At 61.6% G+C, this 12,885-nt stretch overlaps 1 protein-coding gene across 1 annotated transcript in view; it reads right to left on the bottom strand.

The window, feature by feature from the left end:
• Prosap (SH3 and multiple ankyrin repeat domains prosap) overlaps positions 1-12,885 on the bottom strand; it is a 105,434-nt gene that overhangs the window by 57,634 nt on the left and 34,915 nt on the right. The window contains exons 2-3 of the mRNA XM_037215379.1: positions 9,489-9,690; positions 1,477-1,602 (exon numbers count right to left, since the gene is read on the bottom strand). Of these exons, the coding sequence (XP_037071274.1) occupies positions 1,477-1,602; positions 9,489-9,635 (273 nt within the window). The 5' untranslated portion in view covers positions 9,636-9,690. The remainder of the gene's footprint in view (positions 1-1,476; positions 1,603-9,488; positions 9,691-12,885) is intronic.

Below are 12,885 nucleotides of genomic sequence, written 5' to 3'. Positions count from 1 at the left end.
AGAGAGACGAGATGGAGAGAGGAGAGAGAGAGAGAGAGAGAGAGAGAGGAGAGAGAAGAGAAAGAAGAGAGAGAGAGACTCCCGGCGTGTCGGGCGGGGCTTGCATAGTGGGCTCGTGCGGCTGAGGCCACGGGGAGGCCGCTGCGCCTTTGCGCTGGCGTCAGCGAGCCGGTGAGTTGCAGGTTATCCGACGGCCGCACGGCCGCCGGGAAGGCAATTGTCAAGGTGCACAGGCCGCGGCTTTGCATGATCGGGTGGCTCAAACACAAACCAGGCTCGTCATCGCAGCACAGCATGGGAATATAACGAACCCATCCCGTGCAGGTACGCAAATCACGTGCGACCGGTCTAAGCGGCTCTCTTCTGAATGGCCAATCCGACTAATCGGCGGCAGTTGCAGCACTCCGCCTTCGCCTCCCGGTTCGCCTTGAACCCCCACCACTGCCGCAACAGGCCCCAGCAGTAATCGTGCTCGGGAGTGACCTTCTCCCCTGGAGACGACCTCACGATCAGCTGCGGCGGAGTGTGCCGCTATGACCCAGAGTGGGACGGACTGACGGGGATTGGGCATCGGTAGGGGATGTAACGACAGGTCCCGCACACTCTAACTCGAGCAGGGCTACCAGGGCAGCCAGGCCCCATCAACCCTGCCTGAAAGATCGAGGTGAGCAATGTCTTACACGTCACACGGCGTCGCCCCAGAGGACATGTGAAATCGCATAAGTCAAAGATTGTTGGACGAAAAACCGACGGATACGACGTGTCCATTAGTTCTGTTATGGCTAGTATTATGGGTCGCGTTGTCTTAACACTGGCTACTAGACGCGACCAGTGTCCGGTAAAGGTCATCTTGGCATATAATCGATGGAAACAGCCTTGGCGTCGCTTTAGTCCGAGTGGACGTCCGACGGCGAGAGCCCAGCATCGACTAATTCACCATGGTTTTTGTGCTGTTTTACGGCCTTAAAAAGAGCGCGGTTTTGCGCTTCCAGTCCGGCCTTAGAATACGCTTCTAGAAGTCATGTCTCAGGTGGAGCAAATTTGGTTTTAGATACATGAGTTACTGGAAATGGCCATCTGACAACGAGTTCAACATCCTTTAGCAACCATTGGTTTGCTGACGTGAGCCATGCACACTGGGTATTAACACTGTAATACAACCAAATGCCTTTGGATCTCCAGCCATGACTTCTAGACTAGTCCAAAAAGGCGTGTTGAGCCGAAAAAGCTGTGTGTAAGCCTGCGCCTGATGGAGCGATAGCGGAGGGAGTCCCGCAGCCCCGCGCCTGAAGGCAGGGCGACACTCTCTCCGCGTGAGACAGTCCGCGTCAGACACCCGGCGTTAGACACTTCGCGTCAGACACTGTCAGATACTGAGCGTCTGACACGCCCGCGTCAGACACTCCGCGTCAGTCACCCCGCAGCTCCCTCTCTTGCCGCGGCCTCTGGGCCAGAGACGCGCCAGCGTCAGCTTACCTCCAGGTAGCCCACAGGCTCAGAGAACGGATAGTCGGCTATGGGACGTGCTTCGTCCAGGAACTTGCCGGCTTTGCCATTCTGCGGTGGGTAGAAGAGGCCGTAGTTGAAGCTCTCCTTCAGCTCCTGAAAACGAAACGGACATGGTCAGCCCAACCGATGCTTCTCAATCTACGTGCAGTCGTGTGTCAACATGGAGAAATATGGCTGTCAAGAAATCAACTCGCACGGTAAAAGCTTGGGATTGCGGTTTAATAATTTTAGTAATATCAGAAGAAAAAGATTTACAACGATCCTGGCATCAATGTAAACGCGGCATCAAAATCATCTCTCCGCACATGCATATCCGGCAATGAATTTATCTGAGACCTATGGGTGGAAAATGTTACACGGCAAGTGCGGCAAAGCTATACAACTCCTCCCAAAGAAGCACTTAAGCTTTGGCTGACTTCAGTACTTTTCCTCCACAAGATATTCATGTTGCGTGTCAAGACATTCGTGTAACACGTTGACTACCCTAACGTTGCTCCGCATTCTCCACCCTCACGGAAGCCTGCAACACAACATGTATGGCGAGATTCAGAGCGACAGAAAGTAACACTCACATTAACATCCACACATCTCTACTACTGACGGGCCCAAACAACACTATCTCATTCCATGGCGTCCATGTGGAACCCTGAAGCCGGCATGCAGTTTACCGCGCCTCACAGTCCAGCGGCGTCATAACGGTGACACATGGCGGCGATAACGCACGCTCCAGAGACTCCTCGTCCATTAGCTGGCCTCGGCAATCTGCGCTGGCACGCTCCGGTGTCGCGAGGTGTTTGCAGCGGCAGCCCGCTCACGCGTCGTTTATCCACACATACACGGGCGGAGGCGCAGCTATGTAGAGTGGCGCATTCGCTGCAGAGCGCCACGCCCAACGCCGGGCGGATCGGCCGCCGTCCGGCGCGCTCGTCCGCCCCGCTCGTCCTGCTCGTCCCGCTCGTCTGACTCGTCCTGCTCGTCCTGCTCGTCCTGCACGTCCCGCCCGTCCTGCCCGTCCGGCCTGTCCTGCTCGTCCTGCCCGCCCGGCTCGTCCTGTCCGTCCTGCTCGTCCTGTTCGTCCCGCTGGTCCCGCTCGTCCTGCCCGTCCTGCTCGTTGCTCGTCCTGCTCGTCCTGCTCGTCCTGCCCATCCTGCTCGCCCTGCCCGTCCGGCTCGTCCTGTCCGCCCTGTTCGTCCTGTTCGTCCCGTTCGTCCAGCTCGTCCGGCTGCCTCGACAGCGAGCACGCGTGGGGCCCGTCAGGTGCCAGCCGAGCGCGCGCTGGCCGGACCCGCCGGGTCGGCCCGGCCGCGCTCCCGTCGGCCGCCGAAAATCGATGCGTGTCACAGGCGTCCCGGACGCCGCCGCCGGTTTGGACCCGAGAGCCGGATAGTGGACTGAGCCGCCGCCGCGGCTGAACGCTGCGATATGGCTGCCGTCCTGACAGGCGCCCCAGCAAACAGGCCTCGGGTGTATTCGCAGTGACACGGGCGACAGAGAATATATGTGCCGTCGACTTCATTCAAGTCATGCTTCAAAGATTCTGCGCCTCGTGGTGTTCGCAACAACCCGGACGACGAAGATACGCCTTCTTGCCACGACAGATACGGAGATAGAACAGAAACCGTGTCGCGCTGGGAATATATCCGGCAAAGATTCTACGTGACGTCACATAGAAAAGAGCATCCTCAGTGCGTTGCGATTACGCCCCTCATGGATTATAGTTGGGACTTATCACCTGATCCGAGCAAGGAGACGCCACTGCCTCAAAACAGGAGCCATCGTCTCACCCGACTTAGCGGCCTCCACCGCCTATGAGATGGGACACGCCATCTGGTCCGAGATGGCGGCCATTACTTGATCCCAGATGGGAGGAATTATTTCCCTAAGATGGAAAGTATCAATAGATCCAAGGCGGAAGCCATAACCTGACCCGAAGTGGGAGCTGTCATCTGATCCCAAATGGAAGCCGACGCTACGTGACTCGTGAGCCCCAGGCGAACCATCTTATTCTCGCGCGAGCCCGGGGCCATTTCCTACACAAAAGGGCCCTGAGCAAAGGCACGGGCGGTCGGCAAGAGAGGACAGGACGCAAGCGCCGCCGTTGCGCCACGGACACCAGACCGTCCAGGCCACGGCCAGTGGCCGCCATGTCGCGCGGCCTTCCGCACGGGTCAGGTCGCGGGCTGCACTGGCGGATAGTGTATCCCCGAGTCCACCACGCCCACACACCCCTGCTGTCGAGGTCGTCACCGGCCGGCGCGCGGCCGGTCGTCAGCCGGAGCGGACTGTCCTGCCCGACCGCGGGCGTCAGTCTGCGCTCCCCTGCCGCAGCTGGGTACGCTCGGCTTCCGCGTACAAGTGACGAGCACTCCAGCCCTGTGCACCCACGGCCGACAGATACGCTGGGCGACACGGATATGATACGGGGGTGACCTGTGAGTGCCACGGCCGCCGCCGACCAGAGCCGGCCTCTTGAAAACAAAGACCTCTGTTTGATGGTTCGCGTCGCCTGGCGGCTGGGCGATAACGACATCAGTACCTCCATCCGTCACCGATTGGACAAACTCAGACCAGCTTTGACGGCCGTCTAATCTGATTCTGCAAGATGATAGGATCGGCGCCATCCTCGGCGGCCCGCGACAATCTCATTTGGGGCGCGGGATGAAGTAAGGCACTTCCACGCGACCAGTGTGCTGGCGTGACTTTCCAAGCGACTAACGGTCCGCGGCGGGGAATGCACGCGGATGGCCGGTGGTATGCAGATTGAGTAAGCGTGCCGGTCAAAGAGCTGTTGTAAAACCTAGTGGGATAACAACACATCCGAACGGAACACCCGCATCAGCATGTTGCGTAGGTAGCGTTGCAAATGGCTATGCGTGTGGCATGGCCAGCAGCCCTCATAGCGGTCCACTCATTACACAAGAGGACAGGCAAAACCAGAGCAGCGTACGGCCACAGGCATAACACGGGCCACAGTCAGCGTTGGCCGATCACGCGATTCCACCCCGGTCGGTGTCTCTGACGATGTCAGCCCGCCGAGCGTGCCGAAGCGGCAGCAGCGTCGGCACCATCCCCGGACCGGACGTCTGAGCGCTTCCAGCGTCTGCTGACGAGACGGCGGCGCGGAGTGGAGACCAGGCGGCGGCGCAGGGCGCTGACGCCCCGGCGCCCCTGCTGGCCACCGGCCGCCTCCAATCGATGTGCGAGCGACCAGCCGCATAGCCGGCCCTTGCCGCCGTCCCCGGCCGGGCCTGGCGGGGAGCACGGCACCAACTTGTCGAGCTCAGCTGGCGGATCGGCTCGACAGACCTGCCCAGGTGGCGGTCTGGCTCGACAGATCACAGGTCTGTCAGGACCACGCAGGACCACAGACCAGCCCAGGTGACAGTCTGGCTCGACAGACTACAGGTCTGTCAGGACCACACAGGCCCACGGACCAGCCCAGGTGGCGGTCTGGCTCGACAGACCACAGGTCTGCCAGGACCACACAGGACCGCAGACCGGCCCAGGTGGCGGGCCCGCTCGGCCGACCGGCCCGCGGAGGTCCCCTAGCGCGGCGCGTGGCCCGGCGCTCTGCGAGCCTTCGGAGCCGGCCCTCGCCGCCGGGCTTTCTCACGCCTCGTCCCCAGCTCGGCGAACTCGCTGCGTCTCGAGCCGCCGGCCCGTCCGCGCCCAGACCGCCGGCCTGTGTTGTGGCGCACGAGACTGCAGCGGTCTCGCCGCAGGCGCGGCAGGCGCCGCCGCGGTATGCGCCGGCGATCTGCGCCGGCTCCCCGGGATGGCGTTCGCCTCACATCACACCAATTATAGTCGTATTTGCGGTCCCGGCGAACATCACAATCACCGGAAAATGGGCCAAATACTGGAGTTTGAGGAGCGTTTAGTCTGTCCGCAGTTGTTAAATATTTGGGCCGACGCGGCGCTAGCAAGTAGGGCCATATTTCAGCCCTGCGTGCGGGACTGCATTTAAATTTCAGCGAGGTTTGAAGCACTCTGAGCAGGCATCCGGTTTATTTAACGATGTTGAATGAACTTGGGACACCCTCCGCCATGGGCGGACATCTATTAAGCTGTTTTATCGCATACCGAAATCATTTTTAAATGATGCCGTCACATCTCCATGTGAAGGCAATCCAGGCGTCCGTTTACGCTGACCCAGATAGTAGCCGAATGTCCCCCAGGGTCCGCAGAATGGCGCGATGCCCGCCGGCCGGCACCTTCGGATGGATATTAGCGTGCAGCTTCTATAAATGCATAATCAGCCGTAACCAGCAGAAACTCGCCGAAGAAAACGCATCGGTTCTGGAAAGGCGTCTTCGGTAATTTCGCCTAACGTGGGCTCCGCCAATGCTGCCGTCACATAACTCATGATACCACCGCCGACATCGGTGTTCTGTGCCGTCAGACGCCGCCTGATCGCCTCAGAAGTCCCGGCGGCTGCCTCTGGAGCGCCTCCCGACGACGGCTCGGCCGATTCCATCAGGTGCCAGAGGGGAGGCCCGGCTCATTGGCCGGGTCTAAGGTTTGGCGAAGGGGAGGACGGCTGGGAAGCCATCCAGGAGCCCCGCCACATCATGCCGGAGTCCCGACAGCCCAAGGAGGAAACGGCAGCACACATAGATTTACAACGTGACAAAAAACACATTCAGCGCCAAAGGGTACGGCCACACCAGCTCCAAGTACGGCGGCGTGCATCTGCGACATCAGCCGACAGTTCAGAAGGCGCCGCAGAGTCCAGCCATAGAGCTGTCGCTCACCTCCTCTTGTTGCTGGCTGTGGGCTCCAGCGCGACAGCTCTGTCGCGTTGGAGTCCACAGCTGGCGACAGGAGGACAACACGACGACAGCGGGTACAGCAGGCGCCAGGGCGAGCAGCCAAGCAGCGGAGGGGAGGGGGGGGGGGGGCACATGAAACGACGGACCCCGGCGGCCACTACCGACTGGGAGTCAACAATCACCGGCCATACACACACGCCCACACGCATGCACGCACGCGCGCACGCACGCACGCGTTACAGATAGGGCATGACCGGCGCACAGGCACGCCGAGCACGGCGAACGATCGGAGCACATACCCGAAACCAGAGCGCCACCTGGACCACGGCCGATGAAACGCAGGGTACAGAGTTAGTTAGCGGCAGCGGCAGCGGCAGTGGCAGCGGCAGCCCAGCCCAGCCCAGCCCAGCCCAAACCGTGACCATGAGCTCTGCCCAACAGAACGCGGCGAGCAAAACCACGGCCACAGAGCAGAGCCGCGAATGCTTTTTGCGTGCAGTGAAAGTGATGGCAACCGCAAAAGAACCTGCGCGCATACAGTGGGCCACGGCTTTTGTCAGGATGAATGACTTCGTGAAATGTGGCCAAGAGTGTGATAAAGAACGAGGGTGTGAAGGAAAACAGGCAGCTCAGGGCCTTGTGACTATGCTCCGGCATGATCAGGCCGCATTTGTAAGCGGTTGTTCACAACGGAGAGATATTCAACATATGGGAAAGAGTAAGCAGGGTGTACGCCGAGGCCTTCAAACGGTTCAGCTTCTGCCGGCGCGCCAGCTTGATGGCTTTTTTGCATTCGACGTATCACTGATTTACAAGCAGAACAGAAGCGCGGCACAAAGCACATCACGTCCCACTGGAGATTCGTTGATTAATGACACACCCGGGGCCTCGAGATCGGGGACATAAAACATCGCACAAAAACAACACATCGCGACGTTGGAGCGAATGTCTCGTACTGGTTCCCATCCAGATTGTCATAACCCGTCCGGAATCAAATGATATGCGATAAGCAAAGAGCTTGAACCGCAGACTAAAAGCAACTAATTTAATGTATTTCCCGCGACCCCGTCCCTGGCTGCCCACAGATGGCTCGTTACTGAAAATAATGTATGAACGCATCATGGGGAGACGGTGGTTCACGGTCTTAGAGGAATGTACATACATCGCAGACAAATAAACTAGGCTGTTTGTCAGTGGTGCAGCTGTTCGGCTGCGCCAGTACGGGAGTCTGCGTGTTCCCTAAGGGAGTCTACGTGTTCCCTAAGGGAGTCTACGTGTTCCCTAAGGGAGTCTACGTGTCCCCTAAGGGAGTCTGCATGTTCCGCTGACGAGACAGCCGGGCACGGTCTCGCGGTACCCCACAGTCACCTGAGACTCAAGAATGCTACCGTGTGGCACGCTGGGATACCTATCGACGGTCCGCTGGCCCCGCCCCGGCCCTGGTCACGGGTCAAGGTCACGGGCGCGCCAGGGCTGCGCGGCTCGGGTCGTTTGCCCCGGGACACAGGCGTGGAATAACACCGGCTGGTCACGCCGTTCGGGGCGTTTTTGCCCGCGGGTCGACGGACAAGAAGTGGCGTTCGGTATGACGAACCCGTCCGGTGCCAGCCCGGGTCCGGCCGAGGTGGCGTGATCGGCGCGCCACCTGGACCGAACTGCCGCGCGGTAGAGGTGGAGCCGCGATCGCACCGCCCTCTCCCGGAGCGGATTGGTGACGGAAGACATTGCTGGATTGGTGGCGGGATTTCTTCGGTCCATTCACGCTGAGCAGCGCAGTCGCAAGGCCACTTCGAACCCGTTGTATGGCATGTAAAGATGCGTCACTTCACCGATGTTACCCCATCTTACATGCCCTATACACAGCCTACGAGTTTTCATAAATTTTGGGTACACAAACCTAACACTACCATAGTTAAGTCATCTCCACTGATTCGAACATCACTGCCCCGTCCAAGCGCACTTCGACGGCTCCACACCCGGTTCATGCGTGGGCGTGTCATCGACAGGCGCGTGACCGACTGCACACACGGTGCCGTCTCGACCAGCCGCGGCGGCCGAGCCGGTGGCGGCCCTGGCGAGGCCCTAGCGAGGTCCTGGGGGGGCTCTGGCGGCGTCAGCTGTGCCCACTGGTGGCACCAGGTGCTTGACGGCCGGCCGGGCCGATGGCGCTACGGGGCGACGCTGTGAAGGCTCGGTCAAGGATTGCCGCCACAGGGGCCACCTCGGTCTCCGCCTCAGTCACGGTATTGGTCGCGCTCAGTCTCTCCGCCAGTGTCGTGTCTCACGCGCGCTCCCCGTCACACGCTCCGGGGTCACGGGCGCAGCCTGGATCCCGGCCACGGTCTGGGTCACGAGCGCGGCCGGACCGGCCCGCGGCGTCCGGCCGAGCGGGCCGCGCCGCTCCAGCCGCTTCGTCTCCATCCATCAGCGGCGGCCGCGGCCGCGCGGCGTGCGTTGTTTTGGCACGGATCGCCCGCAGTAGGTGTCGAGGCGATCGAACCGCCTAAACACCCGAACGGCACAATTGATTACGCTATATCGGGATACATGATTAAGCGGCCAACGCTGACCGATCAATCAGTCCGCTAACACAAAAACCCGGCTGCGAGCGGCCGTAGCCCGCGCCGCGTGGCCGGTCGGCTAGTCTCGCGGGCCGGCGGCTGACCGGCCGCACCGTCGCGGCCGTCGGCAGATGGTGCGGCGGAGGCGTTGCCCCGCCCGTCTCGTTCCGCCCGCCCCGTCGCGGACAGAGCGGACGCCTCACCCGCCGCAGGTCGTGGCAGTCATTTAATGTGGAGGCAGGCCAGGGTGATAGGCCCGGCGTTATCAGACGGATAGAAGTGGAACGTGTCGGACGTAATAGGACAGCATGATCGATCGCCTTGCTCCTCAGGTTAAAAGACAGCATTTGCAAGGCTACACGAAAAATTGTGGCCAAATATGGCCGTGGTGGTCTCAAAATATGTCATGAGGTGATGGACTACAAAGTCGGCACCTGTGGTGTACAAAGCAAACGCTTTACTTAAAACTCACCGATAAACAGTAGCAGAGTTGGTGACAAAAGACGGGAGAAAAGAACTGGAAGTGGAAAATGCCTCCAAATAAGCCTCAGCATGCTACAGTCAGATTCGCCGGAGCGGTTCGACACAACCCGAACCGACCTGCACGGCTGGGGTGCCAGGCGCGGCCACCGCACGGCGAGCTCACCTTGGGCAACGAGCTGAGACACTGCTGCTTGATATCCCAGACCAGCTCGTTGCGGCCGAACTGCAGGCATTTCTCGACGCTCAGCTCAGGTACGCTGATCCTGATGAAGATCAGCTCGTCGGAGGTGACACTTAGGTCGTCCTCCATGCTGGCCGCGCTGATGACGCTTCAGGTCAGGTCAGGTCGGCTCCCGAACAGGCATCTGAGGACAGGGACAGAGCAGTGTCGGTGACCAAGCTCGAACAGACAGCGTCGCGCACTCACAAGACAGCTCGTGATGATGTGCTTCGTTTATATTCGCTTATGATCATGCAGTGCCCCTGTCGCCTCTGTCCTGCTCCCCCCCCCCCCCTCAGCCGACACTGCCTCTGGTGCAGTGCGGTGTGAGAAGACCTGGAGCTCGGCGTTGGTGACCGCCAACGCCACCTCCGCTGTGGCGTGAGCCGGCCTCCGTCAATGGACCCTGAAGCCCCGGCTGACGCCATCCGTCCAGTTTAGATTGATGACGCGGGGAGCGGCCTCGATTGGAAAGCGGTTAGCTGACGCTGAAGAGAACGAGTGGACACTAACCGGACAGCTGATGGTAGATAGTGGACACGTCACAGCAGACAAGCGCCGACGCCACTGAACAGTCAATGCCCTCAACCCCGAACCCCCGCCTCTACCGGCAGGGAAAAGCAGTGGGCGGCCTCCTCGAGCCTCACCGGGCCTAATCACATCCGCACCGCCTCGACATCGTCCAAAAGTCTCGGTTTCGACCACAGGGACGGACGCCCCGCGCCGTCCATCTCTGTGGTCGATCTACTTAAGGTCGATCACGTTCGGTGAACACTGAACTCGGCCGGACGCCGTCGGCCATTTGGGAAGAGCGCTGCGATCTGCCCGGCCCGGTGACGGCGGACACCGGACGCGGCGCGTGCCGCGTGAGACCGAGCGCACCGCGGCCCGGCGATGGCGGCCCCGCCGGCGCGGCGCCGCCGACCAGCGGCCGACCGGAGCTCTCCAGTATTGATCTGTGGCCGCAGCCTCGCACAAAGAGCACCGCAGTTCGTTGATCAGTGTCCTCACGCAGCCCATGCGGTCCCTCTGGAGCGGCGCGGCGGCGGCGGCGCTCCCCTCGCAGAGTCGCGACACGCCGCCGCCGCCGCCGGTCTCGCGCCACGCCGCCGAAGCGAGCCGCCCGCGGCCACGACGGCACTGGCGGCTGGCGGCGGTCGCCTGTATCCGGCGGGCAGGACGGCACGCCGCTGGACGACGGCTGGCTGCACGCCTCGCCTGCCGGGCCACGTCCCTCCGCCGGAGATCAGTGTCGCCGCTCACCAGCGGGTCGGGCCGGCAAGCCACCGCGAACCGCCGCGGGTCCTAAGTGGGACCACCCCGGTCACGCAGACAGCGCGACATCGGACGAAGATTACTGCCGAGCACTGGACGCGGCAACTGACGTTCCGTCTTGTACATGTCGTCAATGGACTGTTTCTTTGACAACCGCTCCTAAAGCAACATGCCTTCCTCCAATTTCACACCATTCCACACAGGCCCAAACCCACTCGTGGTTCGTGGAAACGTCCGATCCGAGCAGCCCCGAGGCCCGCTCCCATCAGATCCACTCCGCCGAGATCGCGGATGTACAACATCTCAACAAACCATTAGGGATGAAACATGACACTTGATTGAGGAAGGCAATTTCAGCTGGATTTACCGAATTGTATTACTCCACACACAACACTGGTAATACATCAATTACTACCGAACGATGAGTGGAAGTAGATTGCGCTGAATTTTATGCCACAATTCTGACAGCAAAAAAAGCTGAACTACCAAAACCTCCGGCACACGTAACTGCAACTGACGCGCAGAGCGTACGCCGCACCTGATTTGAGCAGGAAGTTAACAACCTGCGTCGAACGTCCAGTGTCGCACTGTTGGTGGCGAACACAGTACTGCTTCCGGTGCTGCTTCCGGACAGAGTAGAATAATGCCTACATAACTGAGCCGCGCCACAATTGCCGGAAAGCCCCGCCGCCAGCGTCGTCAGCTCATTAGGCCGTCTCCACGCGCGACATTACCCCATCTGGCGCCGGCTCGGTGTCGGCAAGCCGCTCCGGTGTAATCGAACCGGCGCCTGGTCTCACGGAGGCCGCGCCCCTAGCGGACCGCGCTCCCGGCAGGAGGCGGCCCGGCGGCCGTGCGTCGGCAGCGGCAGCAGCCCGGCGTCGTCCGCGCCCGGCGCCGGCGGCCGCCGAGCGGCGCCTGCCGAGACCGACCCCAGGTCACCGCGTCCCGACCGGCCGTCTGTCGCGTTAGGGTCCCGCCGGAGCGATGGCATAGCTGCACGAGGCGATCGGTCACAACAGACGACGACAGGGCCGACAGCCGCGCTAGTCCGTGAAAAGTGGACCGGAGCGGGCGCATTACCTCCGGTCGGCATCGAGCCGACGCGTCTAACCGGCCGATCCGTCTTCCGCGCCGACCCCCACCCCAATTTGGGCTCATCTCCGTATCTAAACGATGGCCCATTTGGAGCGGGCCGGTGTGGCCGCCGCTTTTTCGTCCGCAGCGGCGGCATCCGCGCGGGGCACGGCGTCTGTCGGAGGCTGGGCCGGCCGGCGGCCGCGGGGAGGACGGCTGCGCCGCGCCGACCACCCTGGTGACCTGATTCGGGCGCCGCCCGCGGCGGCTCGGCCAACTAGCCGGCCGGCCGGGCGGGCGGCGCCGCGCCCGCCGCCGCCGCCGCCGCCGCCGCCGCCGCGTGAGGCGGCAGCTCGACAGGCGCCACGCCGGCTTATCGGCCCACTAACGCCCGGCTGACTTTGCGATTGAGCTCTGTTTGTGTTCTCAGTCAGTCGCAAAGAATTATCGTAAAGGGGTCAGCTTGATAGCGTGCTCGTTGCCGTTGCAGTGCAGCCCGGCGGCGGAGCCTTCAGCGCCACACGCCGATCACTCGCGCTCGAGTTTTGCAGACGGGCGTGCAGAGCGCCGTCGGGCGCAAGCGTAAACACAAACAGTCGTGTTGCATGGCGTGCAACATGAGCTCTGTTTCCGTTCGTTCAAGCTCGCGCCGGGCCATGCGTGATAGGTCACCGGACCAACACACTCCGGGTTCACCCTCTCCCTCCCCTCCAGCCCCTTTCCCCGAAGGCTGCCGTGGTCGGCACCGGCGGGCGAGATGGCGCGCACGGTTCGCGCCACGACCGCCGCGTGTGCCGCCGTCCGTCCACCGAACACGTGGCGTCGGTGGGCGCCGGACGGCTGCAGCCGCCAGGCAGGTACTGCAGACCGGCAGCTGTGGGCTGGAGTCAGGTGCTTACTCATCTCCTACTGACGCTGATTTAGACCCTGCGCCTGCCGACTTCGAGACCAGCGCGGCTCTCGCCAGCGCTTGCCCCGCACCATCCGC

The sequence above is a fragment of the Pollicipes pollicipes genome, unplaced genomic scaffold, assembly GCF_011947565.3.
Source record: "Pollicipes pollicipes isolate AB1234 unplaced genomic scaffold, Ppol_2.1 Scaffold_3447;HRSCAF=4054_pilon_pilon_pilon, whole genome shotgun sequence".
In the NCBI taxonomy this organism is placed as follows: domain Eukaryota; kingdom Metazoa; phylum Arthropoda; class Thecostraca; order Pollicipedomorpha; family Pollicipedidae; genus Pollicipes; species Pollicipes pollicipes.
The sequence above is the reverse complement of the archived record's forward strand: the minus strand, read 5'-3'. Positions and strand labels throughout refer to the sequence as shown.